Consider the following 19,252-nt stretch of genomic DNA (forward strand, 5'->3'; position numbering starts at 1 on the left):
CTTATGACAGAATTCTGTCAATCCCATAAGAAATACTGCCCTTCAAAGGAAATATATATGAGGAGACCAGAATATTTGTTCCCATTGACCTTTTTGTTTTTACTAGATATGACATTAAAATGTGTTTCAGTGAGTATTTAAAACCTTATCTTTTCCAGAAAAATTTAAGGTGGCCCTTTTGGTGACTATTTTAAATCTCCAAAATTGTTTAAAATTCATTTATTAAAAACTTCGGTAACTAATTGAAATTTCCAGTTTAAAAACACAGCTTTGGTCTAAATTTGCCATTGGTTCTTCTTAGGGGAAAATGAGCATCTCTTAATTTTGACTTGTTGATATCATATCTCCCATTTAGGAGTAAGTTAGTCACTTCTTGAGAATTAGATTCTTTCCTTGAAGTGTCAGTGGCCACTTGTGCTTTATTAGGGAGGGAAAAAGAAGCAATGATTTTTGAGGACACTGAATAGAACATAGCCAGTTTTTCCATTGTATTTGAAAAAGTTTGGGGGCAATGGATAATAAAAGCAGTCATTTTAGTTAGTGAAGGTTATGAATTTGATTCTAGAACTTATTTTTTGGGCAGTATTAACCAAAGCTAAAATCAACAAGGCAAAGATTTGATGACTATTATAGAAGGTTAGTGGATTCTTTGCAACTCTCTTTGGTGAAAGAAAAAAAGTCTTGCGTTTCATATAATATAAAATAATGAGGTTTGATGTCAACAAACATGAGATCAAATTGGGTTTCTAGGATGGAGCCTCTCCCAGTCTCTTAATTTGTAAAATTAAATTACATTTAAGTTTGAGTTTCAGTGATGTAATAATAAGAGAAAACAAATGCCTAAAACAAAACCTAACATGTAGGAAATGTACAAAGTTAGTTTCCTAACTAGTTGCCTTTAATGCTACAGTAGACATTGAAAGTTTTTTCTGATCTTTGTTTCCCCTTGAATTTTGATCTTTAAAATGTAATAAATATTATTTTTCACTGAAATATTAGAGTGTTAGAGAAATGGCTATTAATAGATTTTAAATGAAGTATTTTTACATGGGTATAATGTCTTTTCTTCAAAGTGCACATATTTCCTAGGTGAGAGCTTGTATTAGACCCTAAAGCCTATCCAACTCTCTGAGGTTAGGAGTTGCCTGAACTCTCTTTGAAAAGATATTGATTTGGGCCTTGCTCATTTGGAATTAAGTTAAAGTGACCTTTGTGTGACTTTCGAAGGCAGGGTTGGCTGTATAGATTAACATAGAACAAGATAGAGGAAGAGCAGATATTTAAACTATTTCAGAATCAAAGCACATAAAAAATGTCACTTGTCTAGTTATACTAATTACAAATGAATTTTTGAAATAGATCCTCTTACCACTCTGCCTTTTATTGGTAGATAGCTACCATAATTCCATATAACTTGATAATAAAAATATTTTACTTCCATTTTTTTTCCAGTAATTTAGTTCACTGCTCTTTAGTTGCTCTGGCTGAGAATTTGCTCTTTAGACCCTTAGATAGCCAAAGCTTCAACAGGAAAATAATCTGTATCTGTTAAGATGGAGAAGGAAGGAATCCAGAGCTGAGTCCTGTAATTTGAATAGGTATTTCAGAAAAGCTGGGATCAGGCTGCCTAACTCTGAGTGCTCCCAGTGCTTATTTCTCCTAGTGCTTTGCTGGGTCATGTTCAAATCAGAAGGGGGGGGTGGGGGGCAGGGCTGTTCCTGCTGCCCCCGTGTGGAAAACTGGTGTACAACACCTGTAAGAACCGAAGTTTTGAGGACTGCAAATTGAAAAAAATTAGGGATTTAGGGCATTGCCTAGAATTTCAGGTTAATTCAATGCTTTCGTGGATGGACTCTGTAAGAGGCAGTTCCCTAGAGCAAAAGGGAGGTAGACTGTCTTTTAAGGTGTTAGATATAGACTTGAGAGGTGGCCAGTCTGTCAATTGTGAGGATGGGTACATGGGTATTAGTTACATTGTTCTCTGCATTTTTCTATATTTCCAAAACTTTATTAAAAAATATATGTATTTTTTAAAGTGATTAATCTGTTGTTTCAGCTTCTCATGCTATATATCCTGGGAGATTTTTATGCTACTTTTATGTTAGTCGTTATGAGTCCTGATTTTAAAGAGTAAATTGAGACCCACTTATTTTATCCTGCCTCTTCTTCTAGATTAGGGATAGTAAGGGAAATAAGGATGAGGAGTGGCAGGGAAGGCAAAAAAAAAAAACCAAAAAAAAACTTCTTTCTTGTATTACAGTTAGTGGTTTATTTGTGGAATTAAAACTAAATTGCTAGATTCACTTTTTCATTTTTTCCAACCAGTAATTCCAAGGTTTTCAGATTAATATAGTGAAACATTATCCAGTGTGTATGTGTGTGTGTGTATTTCAAAATAAGATGTAAAAGAACCATGATTTGTGGCACCACATGCTAATGAGGCTTCCTTGAAGCTGGGAGGGCTTTGGCAGGGCTGCAGTAGATGAATGTTGACTAGTGGAAAGGCTGATAATGAGGCATGTGACAACAGGGCTTTTTCCGCTGAAGACATTAAACATCTTTTGGCTTGAGCGATTTTACCAGTTTTCATGGGTTAGCACTAGGGAGATTAGGAAACAGAATAGAATTAACTGAAGATTTGCATGCAAGATGCTGCATTTTGACAGAAATGAGCGTTCTGGTGTGATGAGAATATTTTTAAGGCTTTGTAGGACTACCATAGCTATTGTATGTAAGTGCTGTCACTTCTTCTCTGTCTTACTTTGTATCATGTATCACAATTTTTGCAAAGAAAATAATTGTAGAATTTCTCTTCAAAAGGACACTGAGGCCATGAAGAGAGCACTGGCCTCCATAGACTCCAAACTGAACCAGGCCAAAGGTTGGCTCCGGGATCCCAGTGCGCCCCCAGGTAACCCCCTGGTTCTGCTTTTCTGATAAACACAACACAAACCTAAAACCAAGCAAACAGAAGAAGGAAATCTTCCTAGAATCTCATAATCCTGCGATAACTACTGCAACATTTAGAGCCATAGACCCTTTCATTGGTTTTGACTAATGGAAGTGTTACTGGGCCTTCAAAGAATGAAGGCATAGACTAATCACCTCTTATCGTGGAGGAATAAACCAAGCTGAACTGGGTATTCTTTGCCAAATTATTGGTTCACCTCTTCCCTGAATCAGAAAGGTAATTATTTTGAATAAAAACTCTACTCTTTTCATTCCCATTAGGCATATTTCCATTTATGTCAACAAAATACTTGATCAGATTAAATGATGATGCCAAGAAAAATTGGAAAATAAAGTTAGCTTATATAGAGATAAGACCCAAATAGGTTATTGAACTACTTTATGGATTTTCTAATTGAATGGTTATTCAATTTTAGATTAACACTTGAATGAATGTGAAAAGCCTAACAGAGGTTAGATAGAGGTGCTAAGTACTATTCAATTGTTAGAACCTGTTTTGATCCATATTCTTAACCACAGCTGCTTCTTGTCTCCAGATGGTTATGGTTCCAAGTAGCTTTCCTTTTTTTAGCAATATTTGTGGTTGAAACCTCACCCTAAGGTTGTCAGGGCCCTGCTTGGCTGTTAGCTATCAGATGTATTGCCTGCTATTCACTTGTCTTGTTTGAAATCATCAGTTCCTTCATGAATGAAATGACTTGTAAAGCATCCTCTCTAAATAATTCACAGGTTAACAATGTTGATCGATATTGAATATCTTTTCATTTTAGGGGATGCTGGTGAGCAGGCCATCAGGCAGATCTTAGATGAAGCTGGAAAAGTTGGTGAACTCTGTGCAGGCAAAGAACGCAGGGAGATCCTGGGAACCTGCAAAGTGCTAGGACAGATGACCGATCAAGTGGCTGATCACCGAGCCAGGTAATATCCTCTGCTCTAGCCAGAGCAGTAGCGGGTGGCACACAGGACCTCTCCCCTGACAGAGGGATTCAGAAAGCAAGTCTACTGATTTTACAGTGGTCTCCGTGGCTACTAGGAAACATAGATATTATACTCTATTAATTCTTTTGAGCTTGAAGTCAACTTGCTTTTTGCTGAACTTTTAAAATGTGCAGATGCCTTGTAATAAAATTGAAATTGAAATAGAAATCTGATATCTAATCTTGGTTTCTAGCCGTGAGCTCATGAAAAATAAGGGGCGGTGGTCAAGTCTGGCATGGGTAGATAATCTCTTATGAGGGACTGGTAGAAAGAAAAATAAAGAGTGAAAACATGGGAATTATTTCCCATGTCATTTGCAAAATCAGGTTAAATAGGTTATTCTTAAAGTTGGTCATTTCTAGGCTCTTTTGAGTTCTATTTCATCATTCTTCATTTGGTTTCATATTTCTTTTACCTTTCTTTTATGTACCTCAAGCTTTGGCTTTTAGAACTTTTTCCCCTATAAACTAGACACATATAGTTTGCTATTAAGAAAACTCAGTATAATATAGGTTTGTTTGGAACTCATCCATAGAGGTAATGAAGTTCTAAAAGATCTGAATTTTTATGAAATTTTATACTGTGGACATTGAGAAAAATTGAAGTATGATGAGACATGAATGTAGAGGAAGTTTAATTTTGCTTCAAGAATGTCATGAAACATCTTGAGATAATTGGAATATCCAGGCTCTCCATTCAAACGGGCCTCAGAAACTCTCCTTGCATGCTGCCCACCATGCATGACACCTGGTCTCAAAGGGATTCACATAACAGACTGAAGAGTACAGCTCTTAAAGGGGTACTTCTTAACCATTTCAGAACCAAGATCATTTTTACAATTTGATGAAAGCCATTAATCTCTACCTAAAAAGATGCATCTGAACAATATTACATATAATTTCCAGAGGTTCGTGGATTCACAGTAGCCCTGGAAGGTCCAGGGGCTTCCCATTAAGAGTCTCTACCTCGAAGTGGGGAAGGAACAGCATAAATAAAAGTTATCTCATTGAACTCAGTAAGCCTTTTTCTCCTGCTGTGAAGCAGTCTCCTTTGTAGTGAGCATGACAAGAACTTTACAGAAAGCACAAAAAGAAGTTCTGTTCCCATTCGGAGAAATGCCAGTGCAGTCTGACAAGATTCTTGGCTCTTCTAATTTCTCACCGCTGGCTCCTTTGTCTGTAGCCTTTTCACAGTGTGGTAGACAGTTTTCCCTTGGAATTCTCAAATACACACTTGTATGTGTTTAGAAAAAGATGAATTTGAGCACAAGAAGGAGGGAGTTTCTGTATGGGATCGTCCATTAATCTGTAAAGAGAAAAGGCTGAAACAGCACCGAGCATCTGTGGGCCTGCTTCCCGCTGGAGTCTGCAGTATCCCTTCACAGTGAACGATTCGAAAGCTGTTATTCTTTCTTAAATATACCCAGCCGTTTTAACATTTTAGTGGCAGAAACTCGGTAACAATTTCCTCATTGATGTTCTCTGATTCAGTCACCTACTAGGGTTTCTAGGTTGGAAGTATATCCCCCCACCCCCGGGACTCAATAAACTTTTTATTTTTAATGAGAAAAACTATATAGCCCCAACATATTTTTACTTTCTCAAAGTTGGACTCTCATACCAAAAAGCTTCCTCATCATAAATTACTAGATTTGAAGGGGAAAAACAAATTAAATCATAAAACTATGTTTCCCCAAATCCTCCATTCCTCTGCCATGTGAAAAGGGGGAAGCCTCAAGTACAAGTAAAAGGTAGAAATACCTTTTATAAACCTGGAAATAAATACTGAGTTACCTAAATATTGGTATAGCTGAAACATAGAGATAAATTTAAAAAGAGGCTAGAAAAACAAATGACAGATCCATATTATAAGTAACATAACCAAAGTCATTTTGGAGTTTATCCTAAAATCGGAAACTCCGATGAGGATGACCAGCCAGCCCATTCTACCAAATGATAAAGTTGTAACCCCTCCCTATGGTTGAGTTTGCAAAATCTGAGCTGGTAAAACGATGGAAAATTTTACTTTGTTATGACTTGCAAAGTGTCCACAAAGGAAAAACAAGCTTCTACAAACTCATATTGTTTTTTTGTAGTGGTAGCGTTACCATTTCTGAGAGAGGAATATAGTGAAATTAGTTCTTTAGGAACTTGATGGGAAACGATGGTTTCTTGTCACCATGTGCTATAAGACCCGGTCTTATATTATATTATGTTAGATAAGACCCGGTCTTATATTATATTATGTTAGATAAGACCCGGTCTTATATTATATTTTGTTAGATAAAACCGGTCTTGTATTATATTTTGTTAGACAAGACCCGGTCTTATATTAATTTTTTGCTCCAAAAGACGCATTAGAGCTGATGGTCTGGCTAGGTCTTATTTTCGGGGAAACATGGTAACTGGTTTTGATATTTATAGATTGCATAGGAGTGGAAGGTAGACATTTAAGGTTATCATTAGGTTCGTTATAATAGTAATAATTCAATAATAATAATAGTAATCTGTATCACGGTATATACTGTGTTTCCCTGAAAATAAGACCTACCCCGAAAATAAGCCCCTGTTAAGATCATCAACCAGGCAGATGCATTTAGTATGTTATGACGATGTCCCAGAAGATGATGATATGACTATATTTGAATAAATGTAGATTGTTGTAAATGAAAAAAATAAGACATCCCCTGAAAATACGCCCTAATGTGTCTTTTGGAGCAAAAATTAATATAAGATCTGGTCTTATTTTCGGGGAAGCACGTTATGTGTATTGCTTTATTGGCAGAGTATTTTCAAATATATCTTTTGCTTGAGGCCACTGTGTTTGATAAGTGAGGCAAGTATTGTTTGTTGCCCCCCCCCCCCCCCCCATTTTATAAGTTAGAAAACTGAAGCCCTAGGAGGTAAAACCTGGTAAACAAGGTTCCACAGGTACTATGAGCCAGGTTTTGAACCCAGATCTGGTGGGTCCCGGTGTGCTGTACTTTCATTTCAGCAACACAGCGCATGCTGCCTCCTGAAACATTTTTAATGTATACTTGTCCATAAATAAGACAATCTAATGGACTGTTTATTTCTAAAGCACACGTTGCTATGGTAACACAACCCACCATAGCAATAAGATCACAAGCACATTTTCCCCTGAAGTTTAGATTTGATTATGTAATCACTACCAAGAGGAGAATCATTCTTATCAAAATATGTAGGCCTGGTCTTTAAGATGGTTATGCAGCTCCACGAAGCTGATGTGTATTTTCAAAAGCAAAGGAGAAAGCAGATGGTTTGGGTGTTTTATTTTGTTCTCTCTGTATTTTCTTGTGCTCTCTCAGACTTACTGGAGGAAAGGAAAAAGACAAGCATGTTAAGAAAAATGACATATACTGTGCTTTTAGTATGATTTTGCTGTTAAGCATTTGAGAGAGTGCAGTGACAGCATCTATCTGTTTTGAGTAGAGGACAAGGAGCCTCACCGGTGGCCATGCAGAAAGCCCAGCAGGTGTCTCAGGGTCTGGATGTGCTCACAGCCAAAGTGGAAAATGCAGCCCGCAAGTTGGAAGCCATGACAAACTCAAAGCAGAGTATTGCGAAGAAGATTGATTCTGCTCAGGTAGTAATGATGATTTTCAAGAGGGGTGGGACATAAAAGAGAAAGAAATGTTCCATAAATAGCCTGTATCTGTCTATCTATCTCTGTCCATCTCTCTCCCCCTCCCTTCCTCTCTCTCCCTCCCCTCCTCCCATTTACTGTGGGTGGATAATGGGTGTTTCTAAGTGATGACTAATTCCCAGCAGTTACTAATGTTAACACTTCCACTTCCATCTATTATAGATAGTATTTATTTATATTTTGAAATAAGCATCTTAATTTTGAATACTTCGATTAGTTAAAAGTAAGCACTCAATACCAAGAGTATCCTAGTTCCTGATACAGATTACAGTATATTGAAACTGTTTTTATCTCAGAATTCACAACTACATTTGGTCATAGCAGTGTTAAAGGGTTACAGTTTTCGAATAACTACTGTAAAATGATTTCATCTTACAAAGAAACAGAAGTGTTTGAGAAACTGAAGAATTCATAAGGTGTGATTAATTTAAAGATGAGCTAAAGCTTGTGAAGCTTATTTTATTCTACTGGGAAAGAAAAAGATTTTTTTTAAAAAAAGATGAGGGATTGATTTGATTTTACTTGAGCTAAGAACATATGTAAATCAGTAATGTATGCCTTGTGATTACTTTTGAAATATTTCTGATGGCCTTGTTAAGTTTGATATAATGTGGTTCATGAGTAGATGACAGTGTGCTTCTTTTCCATTTCTGTGTGCAGAACTGGCTTGCAGATCCAAATGGTGGACCAGAAGGAGAAGAACAGATTCGAGGGGCTTTGGCGGAAGCTCGGAAAATAGCAGAATTATGTGATGATCCGAAAGAGAGAGATGACATTCTACGTTCTCTTGGAGAAATATCAGCTCTGACTTCTAAATTAGGAGATTTACGAAGACAGTATGTATTTAATCACTTAAATTGCCCTTTAATCTTGTCTCTTTTGTCCGCTAAGCACATAGATAGTTGAATTCTGTAGGTTAAATGCATGTGCGATGCTCTTCCACTGTATTCTCATTGATTCTGTGTGACGTGGCTAAGTAAGATATTACTCTGTTTTATCATTGACATAATTGGAGTTGAATGATTTATTGCCTATTACGTAGTTTTAAATTAATTTAGGATGGTAAGAACTGCTTTTTTTTTTTTTTTTTTTTAAATTGGGGAAAGGGGAACAGGACTTTATTGGGGAACAGTGTGTACTTCCAGGACTTTTTTTTTTTTCCCAAGTCAAGTTGTTGTCCTTTCAGTCTTAGTTGTGGAGGGTGCCGTTCAGCTTCAAGTTGTTGTCCTTTCAGTCTTAGTTGTGGAGGGCGCAGCTCAGCTCCAGGTCCAGTTGCCGTTGCTAGTTGCAGGGGGCGCAGCCCACCATCCCTTGTGGGAGTCGAACCGGCAATCTTGCAGTTGAGAGGATGCGCTCCAATCAACTGAGCCATCTGGGAGCTCAGCAGCAGCTCAGCTCAAGGTGCCCTGTTCAATCTTAGTTGCAGGGGGCACAGCCCATCATCCCTTGTGGGACTCAAGGAGTTGAACCGGCAACATTGTGGTTGAGAGCCCATTGGCCCATGTGGGAATTGAACCGGCAGCCTTCGGAGTTAGGAGCATGGAGCTCCAACCGCCTGAGCCACTGGGCCGGCCCCAAGAACTGCTTTTTTAAGATCTTTACTTTTCGTTTCTAAGCTAGGACTTGTCTTGCTATATTGTGTTTATGATATATCTGTTTCCCAGGTGTATGAGGAAAGTAATATTTGTGCATAGTTATGCAAAGTTTCCTGGGGTGAAAGGAGGACAGGGAGAGGTATATGAAAATACTTTCTTCCTTCCCCAGAAATATTATTTCTTGAGTAGCAGCTATAAGAGATCCTTAAATACAACGTCCTCAACCACAGCTTCTCTTAAAGGCTTTCCTGGCACCTACTTTGATTAAATAAAAAGAAGTGTTGCTCTTTTTCTTTTGATAGGTATTTTTCTCTCTTAAAAATATAAAACAGGGCCGGCCCGGTGGCTCAGGCGGTTAGAGCTCCATGCTCCTAACTCTGAAGGCTGCCGGTTCGATTCCCACATGGGCCAGTGGGCTCTCAACCACAAGGTTGCCGGTTCGACTCCCACAAGGGATGGTGGGCTGTGCCCCCTGCAACTAGAAACGGGAACTGGACCTGGAGCTGAGCTGCGCCCTCCACAACTAAGACTGAAAGGACAACAACTTGACTTGGAAAAAAGGCCTGGAAGTACACACTGTTCCCCAATAAAGTCCTGTTCCCCTCCCCCAATAAAATCTTTAAAACAAACAAACAAACAAACCAAAACTGGCAGCACATGTTAAAAGGACATTAAGAAAGGGTACAGCGTCAAACGTAAAAGCTGCTTCTTTCCTACCTTAGTCCTCCAGCCGCTTCTCTAGGGATACTAGCCACAGTTAAGTATCTTTGAGATTCTGCTTTTCATTTAACTTGTGTGTTTCATTTCCTGTGCTTCCATGGGAGAGCGCCTAACCTTTTTCCAGTGAGACATACTTTAGAGTTCTTTCAAGTCTTATACCGACTAAGAGGGCAGTATTGGCTAGGAAAGCAAACTCTTGCCTCTAAAATCATGAAATAGGAAATGAGTGGGAGCAGGGTGGGGATACTTTAGGCAGGAGGTTGTGGTGACAGAGCTGCTGAAGAAACAGCTAAAATTTGATTGTATTAGGTTGGTGCAAAAGTAATTGTGGTTTTTGCATTTTTTTTTTTTAACCTTTTAAACCGCAGTTACTTTTGCACCAAGCTAATATATCAAACTTGGTCATTTGGGGGTCTCTGAGGCCCAAATTTTGCCTTATTTAGGTTGGGAAGATGTATAATTTAACATTTGTAAAATAAAACGTCAATATAGTTAGGTCTGTGTTCATTAATATTAACCCATTATTATGGTCTGTTTACATTCATTAGATTTTAAAATACTGAAAACGAAGATTCTATATTCTTGGTACCCTAGCAAAGGTCCATATACATAGCAGACACTCATTAGTGTTTGTTAATGATGAAGAGAATTAATGGTAATGGTGATAGTAGCAGAACTCCATGTGTGGTCAGTCATATCATTACTTATTACTATATCACATATATATGTACATATACATATATAAACATACACATACTCACATACAGCCATGTCCCACTTAATGGTGGGGATAGATGTTGAGAAATGCATTGTCAGGCGATTTGGTAGAGCCTATTTATTGCTTCTAAGCTACAAGCCTATATAGCATGTTACTATGCAAAATAACATGAGATTAAATCAAGCCCAAGAGGAAATGATGCCATCAAGAGATGCAGTGAACAGGAGATGGATGAAGCTGCTGCTGGTACAAGACATACTGTTTTACAGCAAACTATTTTATATGTATATATTTTTTATTTTTTATTTCTTTTTTAAATAACTACAATTAGTTCTACTCTAAATATTTCAACCACTACTGCACAAGAAATATGGCTACTTGGGCCCACCTAGTTGCTGAGAAAACTAGCGTGTTCAGAGGTGGCAGGCTGAGGGGTCAGCTAACCTCGGTCAGCTAACCTAGTGTGATTGAGCTCAGTTTACCAGATGGTTGAGATTGATTGAGCTAGGCTGCTCCAAACTCATTTTTAATGTCAGGTGGGAAAGCTAACCGAATTTAAATTACTCATTTCTTATTTAAGGGCCAAATGAATAAACTACTCTTCTATCAAACCAAGTTAATAATAATCATTAGCAATTTGACATCCATTAGTATTTGTATCAGCAATTATGTCATGTAAATAGTGTCTGTGTGTTGTTTTCTCCGCAGGGGGAAAGGAGATTCCCCAGAAGCCCGAGCATTGGCTAAACAGGTGGCCACGGCCCTGCAGAATCTGCAGACCAAAACCAATAGGGCTGTGGCCAACAGCAGACCCGCCAAAGCTGCTGTCCACCTCGAAGGCAAGATTGAGCAAGCGCAGCGCTGGATCGATAATCCCACACTGGACGACCGGGGAGTCGGTAAGGGCGGGTGGCGGTGAACTTGGGCTCGGTGAAAACAAGCGAGTTTTTGGGAGGGATCCTGTATCATCTGTAATTAGGCGAAGAAGGGGTTCTTCAACCATTGGTGAGGAAGTCATTCTACAGCGTGACTCCATTTCCACATGTAGCCACTGAGATTTCTGTGATTTAATAAAGAGATATTAGTGAATAAATGATTTTACTGTGGGCAAATAGAAAGGTCCTCAGGTTGGAATTGAAACTTTGAACTAGTTATTTCCAGTCTATGTATACTTCCATTCTATTGTATTTCAGTTATTACAGTCCTTAGAAAGTACCCAGTTAAATACAATTTTTGAAAAGAAGTAAAAGGCTTTTAACTACCAAGGTTATTTTCAGTGGCGAGGGCTCCTGTACCACGCAGTCTCTAATAGCATTGATAACCTAAGATTTTCTCTTTTGGGAGATTTTAGGAATGAATCTATAGGAATGTAGGTCATATTGTGATAGCAAGCCTGCTGAAGCTGAAAGAACTAATTACTTCATTTGCTGTATTCATTGGATAAAAAAATACATTTTTAAATTGATTATTCCCAGTGTTGAGGAATCAGGCAGTAAATAATATTTACTGGTGGAGGAATACATTGGTAATACCAAACTTTCTGAATGGTAATTTCGTGTTATGTGTCAAAAGCTTTAAAAAGGTTCATATCCATTGACTCAGCAGTTTGACTTCTAGGAATTTAGTCTAAGAAATAATAAGAGATATTGCCAAGGAGTTACATTCAAGAGTGTATATAAACAGAGTAAATGCTAAATAATAAGTAAATGGCCAAATAATTACGGTTAATATTATAAAGTATTACATAGACTTTACGTCACGATTTTTGAGGAATATGTGGAAAAATGCTCACGTTAAATAAAAAGAAGCAAGGAAAAAGTTTATAGTGTGATCCCAATTATGTGAAAGAGAAATGCATGTGTATATAGGAACATGCAATGCATTAAAAAAGACTGGAAGGAAATGTTCAAATATATCAATCTCTGAGTGATGGGATTATGGGTGGTTTACTATTTTTTAAATTTTTCTGTATTTCCCCAATTTTTCTGTTGTTAGGGGAAACAAAATGCCACTGAATATTATTATTAACAAACAAACAAACAACAGATGGCACTGCAGTTGCCTTCTTCTTCAGGTCTCCGTGACTTTTAGTGTTTTCCTCTTGGTCCAGGTCAGGCTGCCATCCGGGGGCTTGTGGCCGAAGGGCATCGTCTGGCTAATGTCATGATGGGACCTTATCGCCAAGATCTTCTTGCAAAGTGTGACCGAGTGGACCAGCTGACAGCCCAGCTGGCTGACCTGGCTGCCAGAGGGGAAGGGGAGAGTCCTCAGGCGAGAGCCCTGGCATCTCAGCTCCAAGACTCCTTAAAGGTAGGACTCTGGAGCATATGTTGTTTCATTTCACACATTTACTATTATTGAAAAACTAGGGAGTGTTTTTTGTTTTTTTTTAAAAGATTTTATTGGGGAAGGGGAACAGGACTTTACTGGGGAACAGTTTGTATTTCCAGGATTTTTTCAAGTCAAGTTGTTGTCCTTTCAATCTTAGTTGTGGAGGGTGCAACTCAGCTCCAGATCCAGTTGCCGTTGCTAGTTGCAGGGGGCTCAGCCCACCATTCCTTGCGGGAGTCAAACTGGCAACCCTGTGGTTGAGAGCCCTCACTCCAACCAACTGAGCCATTCGGGAGCTCAGCGGCAGCTCAGCTCAATGTGCCATGTTCAGTCTTAGTTGTAGGCGGCGCTGCCCACCATTCCTTGCTGGAACTTGAGGAATTGAACTGGCAACCCTGTGGTTGAGAGCCCACTGGCCCATGTGGGAATCGAACCGGCAGCCTTCAGAGTTAGGAGCACGGAGCTCTAACTGCCTGAGCCACCGGGCCAGACCCTAGGGAATGTTTTTAAAAATATATAATTTTTCAGTTTTGGGAAAGGGAAAAGAGTGTGACCAAAGAACCTAAGGAAATTCAGAGCCTATTAGGGGAAAAGCCTCACCAGTGTGTGACAGCAACTCAATTGTGTTTCCCGGTTCACTGAGTGAAGAGCTCTTCCGTGATATTTGCCCTATCCAGTCATTTTCATAAAATGGACTTCTGTTCTAAACTTAAGTCAGTTTATTTAAAAGAAAACTTTATAATAATCCTGAAATCAGGAGATTGATGAGCTACTTATATTTTCTCTAATATTCTTTAAAAGAAACACACAATAATCAAAATAAAAACATTTCTCTATGTAACACCTAAAACTATCTCAGGTTTCACCAGCCAGGACATGCCACCCACCGTGAGAAACAGGGAAGGTAACTGAGACTCCTTTGGGTAAATGTAGAAAACTAGACTGGACTGAGTGTGATAACTATGAAAAAGAGTTTTTAAGGACTTCTAAGAAGTCTATTCCTTAGACCCATGGTAAGAAATGGATACATACATTGGTTATCACATTTTTCTAGAATCTCAATGGAAAAAAAAGTATTAAAAAATAATTCCCATTCTTGATTTCTTTCCTCTTAATATAAAAAAATGCTTAGAAGTTTGGCCTCCAGCAAACAGTCCTTACAATTGTTAGTGTGGTCCCTTCTGGCACTGGGAATGGTGAGGAACTCTGTCTCCCTCAGGGCCTTCTTGGGGCCCAACCCCATGATTCTCAGTCTAGTATCATTTTGTAGAGGTCACCAAGGAAGTAAGAAAGATTTCTTGATTGGGTGGAACAGTCTGTAAGGAAATGTGGGTCATGTTTGACCTCTTCTACGAGACACTAATCCCTCGGAAGGCAGGATTCCTCTCTTACTCGGTGCTTTGTACATACTTGATACTCCACAGATATTTGTTGAATGAAAGACTGGCCAAGTGGATGAATGTGTCAGTGAAGTGAGGACAGTGGCAGAGGTGCTTTTTCGATAGTTTTGGACATTTTCATTTGTTTTTAAGGATCTGAAAGCCCAGATGCAGGAGGCCATGACTCAGGAGGTGTCAGATGTTTTCAGCGACACCACAACGCCCATCAAGCTGTTGGCAGTGGCGGCCACTGCCCCTCCTGATGCCCCCAACAGGGAAGAGGTGGGTGTCTGAAGCCTTCCGTTTCTTCTGTTGGTCAACCACACACACATACATCCCATTTATTGATTGGTTATTTGTTTGTAAAGGTAAAGTATGATTACAGTGTACGTCAAGGGCAGTGGTTGGGCTACTGTGGATGAAGGGTGGAAGGATGGAAGAGGGAAGGCCCTGCGATCGCTTCTTTTAGTCACCAAGGGTATCAGTTAAGAATGTCTTTAGCTGTAAGTGGTAGAAGACCTGACCATCAGACATGAAAACAGATGGGTTTTATTTTCATCACACAGAAAGAAACCTGGAGGTAGGTGGCTTGGTGTTGGTTCAGCAGCTTGACACTATTAAAGCTGGCATCTCTGTGATTTTCTTGGTCTTTTCCTCATGGTGTGAGATGGCTGCTGCAGCCCTAGCCATCGTGTTCAAGGCAGTAAGAAATGAGGGATGGGAGCCTCTGCAGTCATAACTATCCCTTTATTAGGGCACTTTCTTCTCCACACAGGAGTCAGAGCAAGCCTTTTAAATCATTTGGTGTCATTCTTCTATTCAGACCCTTCTGATGACTCTTCCCCGACCCAGAGTGAAGCCAGAGTCCTTAGAAAGAACAGTAAAGCCAGTGATGTGCTTGTAGACCAGTTCTCCTGGAAAAAGGTCCCCCAGACAGAAAGCCCAGATGTGGAACATTTGTTGATTTCCATGATGTAAATATTCCCATCGTGTCTGTTTGAATATGAAGTCACTGAAAGCAGAGCTGGGAAGACAGGGGCACCGTTGGCTCCACTGAGCTGGTGTGAGTGGTCCAGCTGGCTGCAGCATCACTGCATCTGTCCCCATCCGCTCTGACCTCGCGTGGACGCACTCTCCCCACGTTCCTCTGCCTACTTGGACCAACTTGCATTGTATTCCCAGTATTGCTTGTTTATGTTTGCATGTTCTAACCTTTGTGCTTGTTCTCTCTGGTCTTCCCACTGATGCCTATATGTGTTATTCACTCACTTTTTTTAGCTTTCTTCTGAAATGTCACTTTGGGGTTATCATCTCTGGTAGCAACCCCACTTCCTCTCCCAGGGATTTCCTAATCTCATATCCTACTCTTCTTAGCACTGATCAACATTTGACATGTTTACCTCATTTTTGGTTTGTCTCGCATTAGTGTGAAATTTCCATGTTTGTCTCCCTCACATTAGCATGAAATTTCCATTTTATTTTGTAATTAGTTTATTCCCAGTTCTTAAACCAATGTCTGTTACATTGTTGGTACTGAATGAATGGCTTTCCCAGACATCCTCCAGGAGACTTTTGCTTGGGTCTCATTGGCTAGAACTTTGTCACATGGCTACTACAGATGCAAAGGAACGTAGGAAAACAAATATTTGGTTTTCTAGCCTCACTAGTACTGGCAGCAAAGAAAAGCAATTGGGTCAGGCACCCAGGACCATGTAGAACTGGTGGGTGGAGGTTGTGTTATTTGGTGATTACCCTCATTTTGTTTCTCTAGCCTCAGTTACTGGGCAGTTCAGCTCGTGGTCCCCTTAGGCTGAGATGATTTGCTTTTTTTCCATTCCAGACGTCTGTGAGTTTCAGACTAGTAGCTCCAACTGTCTGCTGGTCCTCGTCACCTAGATGTTTCATAGGTACCTCAGCACATGTTACCCTTCTGCTGTTCTCTCTCTCTCTTTGAAATCTGTGAGTCACCGTTGACTATTTCCTTCCCTTCATCTTCCTATACCAATAAATTAAGGCAAATTAATTTGATTTCACAAATGTTTCCTGAATTCTTTCCATTTCCCTTCATGTTGCCACAGCTTTAGTTCTGAACCTAGTCCTCTGCTGCCTGTATAACAGCTCATCTGTGGTTGGTCTTTGAATGGCACTGGGCAACCAATAAAATAAAAGTATAGATCTGATCCTGGTATTTTCTTGCTTAAACCCTTCCTTGGGCCTTCGCTTTCACATAGGAGAAAGCCAGAGCTCTGTGATCTGGCTTCTAATACTCTCTCTGTACCTATTTCCTACAAATCCATCTCTCCATGCGTGGCCCAGTAATGCCTAATTGCTTATAGTGTTCTGCATATTCTGTCCTTCCTTCCATGTTTTTGTTCTTTCTGTCTCTCTTTCATTTAATTCCTTTGTCCCATTATCCTTTGCTTCCTGGATCGGTAAAATGCCTTTCCTTTTGCTCCCATGATATCAGTTATTAGCTTTATTATTGCACTTAGCACACTCTTATAAATGTCTGTTTATGGGCATTTTTTTTTTTTTTTTTTACCCTCGTAGGATGTGAGCTCCTTGAGATGCAGAAATTTTGTCTTACTCATCTTTGTATCTTCAGCACCTACTCCAGGCTCTGGCACATAGTAGGTGCTCAGTAAATTTTGATTGACTGACAAGAGCAGCAAGCTAAGCAGTCAGTTTAATCAGAGGGAACAGCAGACATGGGCTGGGGTCGAGGTGATCAACCAAGGTAGGCAAAAGCCCTGTAGGTCCTGACTGTGGGAGACCAGCCAAGGAAAGGAACAAGAACTGAGGCCAGATGAAGGGGACTAGGAGAGCAGAGATTTAGGCAGAGATTCTGAACATTAAATGGCAAGAACTCAGGGAGCTAAAACCAAACAAGAGGCCAGAATGGGGAAGAGACTTGAGTGCGTAAACACAGAACCTTGGCCATGAGATTGGAGCCTGCTGTTGAACCAAGAGACCTTTATGGATTATCTGCCGGGACCAGAGCTGGTCTCCAGGTATGGGCAGGTAGGGAGAGGCAAAGAACAGATGGATTCTGCCAGGCAATTTCTGACATGCTCTGTGTGTGGTATAAACCTGACCTCGCACTGTTGGGAGCACCTTGCTTTTCCAAGCATCAATTCCAATAATGTTATCCCAACAAATGACAGAAGAGCTTTTGTCATTTTTGTCTAAGTTAAATCCTCCCCTTCGTGGTATGCAACCTTGTATAATATCCATGTCAAAAGACAAGGTAACTTTTTAAAAATGTGAGAGCTGAACTAACTATTCTGTAGATGGTTCTGCATGTGGGATAATACAAGTCAGCCATCCTTACGGCTGTGTCAGGCCTGAGTGTGAGCGCGCCATCTATCGCTTCTGTCCCGTGGAGGTCGGGGCAGAGTTTTTACAGCGTTCATGGTAATGGGTTGCATGAGCATGAGGGGCTGGAGCTCTGTGGATATTGTTGGCTTTTAACGTACTCAGCCCCCTACACCAGAGCCTGGAGTGGGTGTGTCTGTCCTCTTTAAACTAGAGAACAAGCCTTTTGGGAATGGGGCTTATTTAAGTCTCCACATTCTCTGAATTCCTTATTCCAGACGACACAGCGCTGTGTCCTGTGTGCCGTTGGTAAGCACTGGTTGAACTGAAATCGAAGGGTGTGTGTGCGTGTGCATGCACACACAGTCACACACATGATGCTATGGCCCCTCGGAGGAGATACAGCAGGGCAAAGATGAGGCATTGGTTGTCTTATTAACCAGGATTCGGTGTCATCTGTGAAGTCTTTGAGCAGTTGCTGCCTCTGCTTAGAGAGTTTTTCGTAGGCTGCCTGACCCATTCTATGGAAGTAAATTTTCTTACTGTCTTTGTTTTTTTCCTCAAGGTATTTGACGAGAGGGCGGCTAACTTTGAGAACCATTCGGGAAGGCTGGGTGCCACAGCAGAGAAAGCGGCTGCTGTTGGAACTGCTAATAAACCAACGGTAGAAGGCATCCAGGCATCAGTGAAGACAGCCCGAGAACTCACTCCCCAGGTGGAGTTTTGCTCACTTTTCATCATTTCAATACTCACTACCTAGTGTTCAGTCAAGAAGGTTAATTACAGAACAGGTTCTATACATTTTTGAATATGTCCCGTAAAATGTCATGAAAAAAGCCACACATACCCATAGTGTCAAAATCATTTTTGTATTGTCTGAATTTTTTACAATGATTAATAGTTTAGTTCTGAAGGAAGAAAAAACTAGTAAAGCCAACCTCCCCACACACAAACAAACTTTAGGAAGTATTTGGATAATCTTGAGAGCTTACTTTGTTTTGATTTTAGAGCTTATGCCTTTTCCCACATACTTTTGAGGGAATTTTTTAAAAATTCATTTGTGTCCATAACTTGTTTTCTTTTTTCTGCTTAATTCTATAACCAAGATATAACTAGTATGCTGTGAACATTATACTAACAGAGTGGGGACAAAAGAAAAAAATTGGATGGGATTTAAAGTTCTAATAGGTGTTCTTAAAAATATCAGCTCAATATCATTGAATGTGAAGTTTATATATTGTTTCTTCTAATTGAATTATAGAGACTTCATTATTTTTTCATTTGTTTACTCAGCAGATATTTACTGAGTGCCTGTGACACAGTGGGAACTGCGGTGCTTTTACAAATCTGTGATACAGGCACTGGTGGACCTGCAGGGAGAGACAGGGAAATAAGCATGTCTTTTAATGTTCAACTTTTGCCCACGTGGCATGTTGATAAGTCTGACTCTCTTAAAAGTCACACTTTTAAAAAAAACTTCCATAAAATAGGAACTTCTAACTTTCTTTAAAAACTTCCTAAACATGGAATATAAAACATAGGATTTCTGTATAAAACTGAGATTTCTAAAAAAGAGAAAC

General features: G+C 39.7%; 1 protein-coding gene across 2 annotated transcripts in view; it reads left to right on the forward strand.

Moving 5' to 3' along the window:
• Positions 1-19,252, forward strand: part of VCL (vinculin) — a 94,829-nt gene that overhangs the window by 60,207 nt on the left and 15,370 nt on the right. For both annotated transcript variants that reach the window (XM_019745883.3, XM_019745885.3), the window contains exons 7-14: positions 2,821-2,911; positions 3,741-3,888; positions 7,401-7,554; positions 8,275-8,450; positions 11,356-11,546; positions 12,758-12,957; positions 14,511-14,639; positions 18,238-18,387. In XM_019745883.3, coding sequence (XP_019601442.1) covers positions 2,821-2,911; positions 3,741-3,888; positions 7,401-7,554; positions 8,275-8,450; positions 11,356-11,546; positions 12,758-12,957; positions 14,511-14,639; positions 18,238-18,387 — 1,239 coding nt within the window. The remainder of the gene's footprint in view (positions 1-2,820; positions 2,912-3,740; positions 3,889-7,400; positions 7,555-8,274; positions 8,451-11,355; positions 11,547-12,757; positions 12,958-14,510; positions 14,640-18,237; positions 18,388-19,252) is intronic.

This window comes from Rhinolophus sinicus, chromosome 15 (assembly GCF_057876585.1).
Source record: "Rhinolophus sinicus isolate RSI-liver-muscle chromosome 15, RSI-T2T, whole genome shotgun sequence".
Taxonomy (NCBI): Eukaryota; Metazoa; Chordata; class Mammalia; order Chiroptera; family Rhinolophidae; genus Rhinolophus; species Rhinolophus sinicus.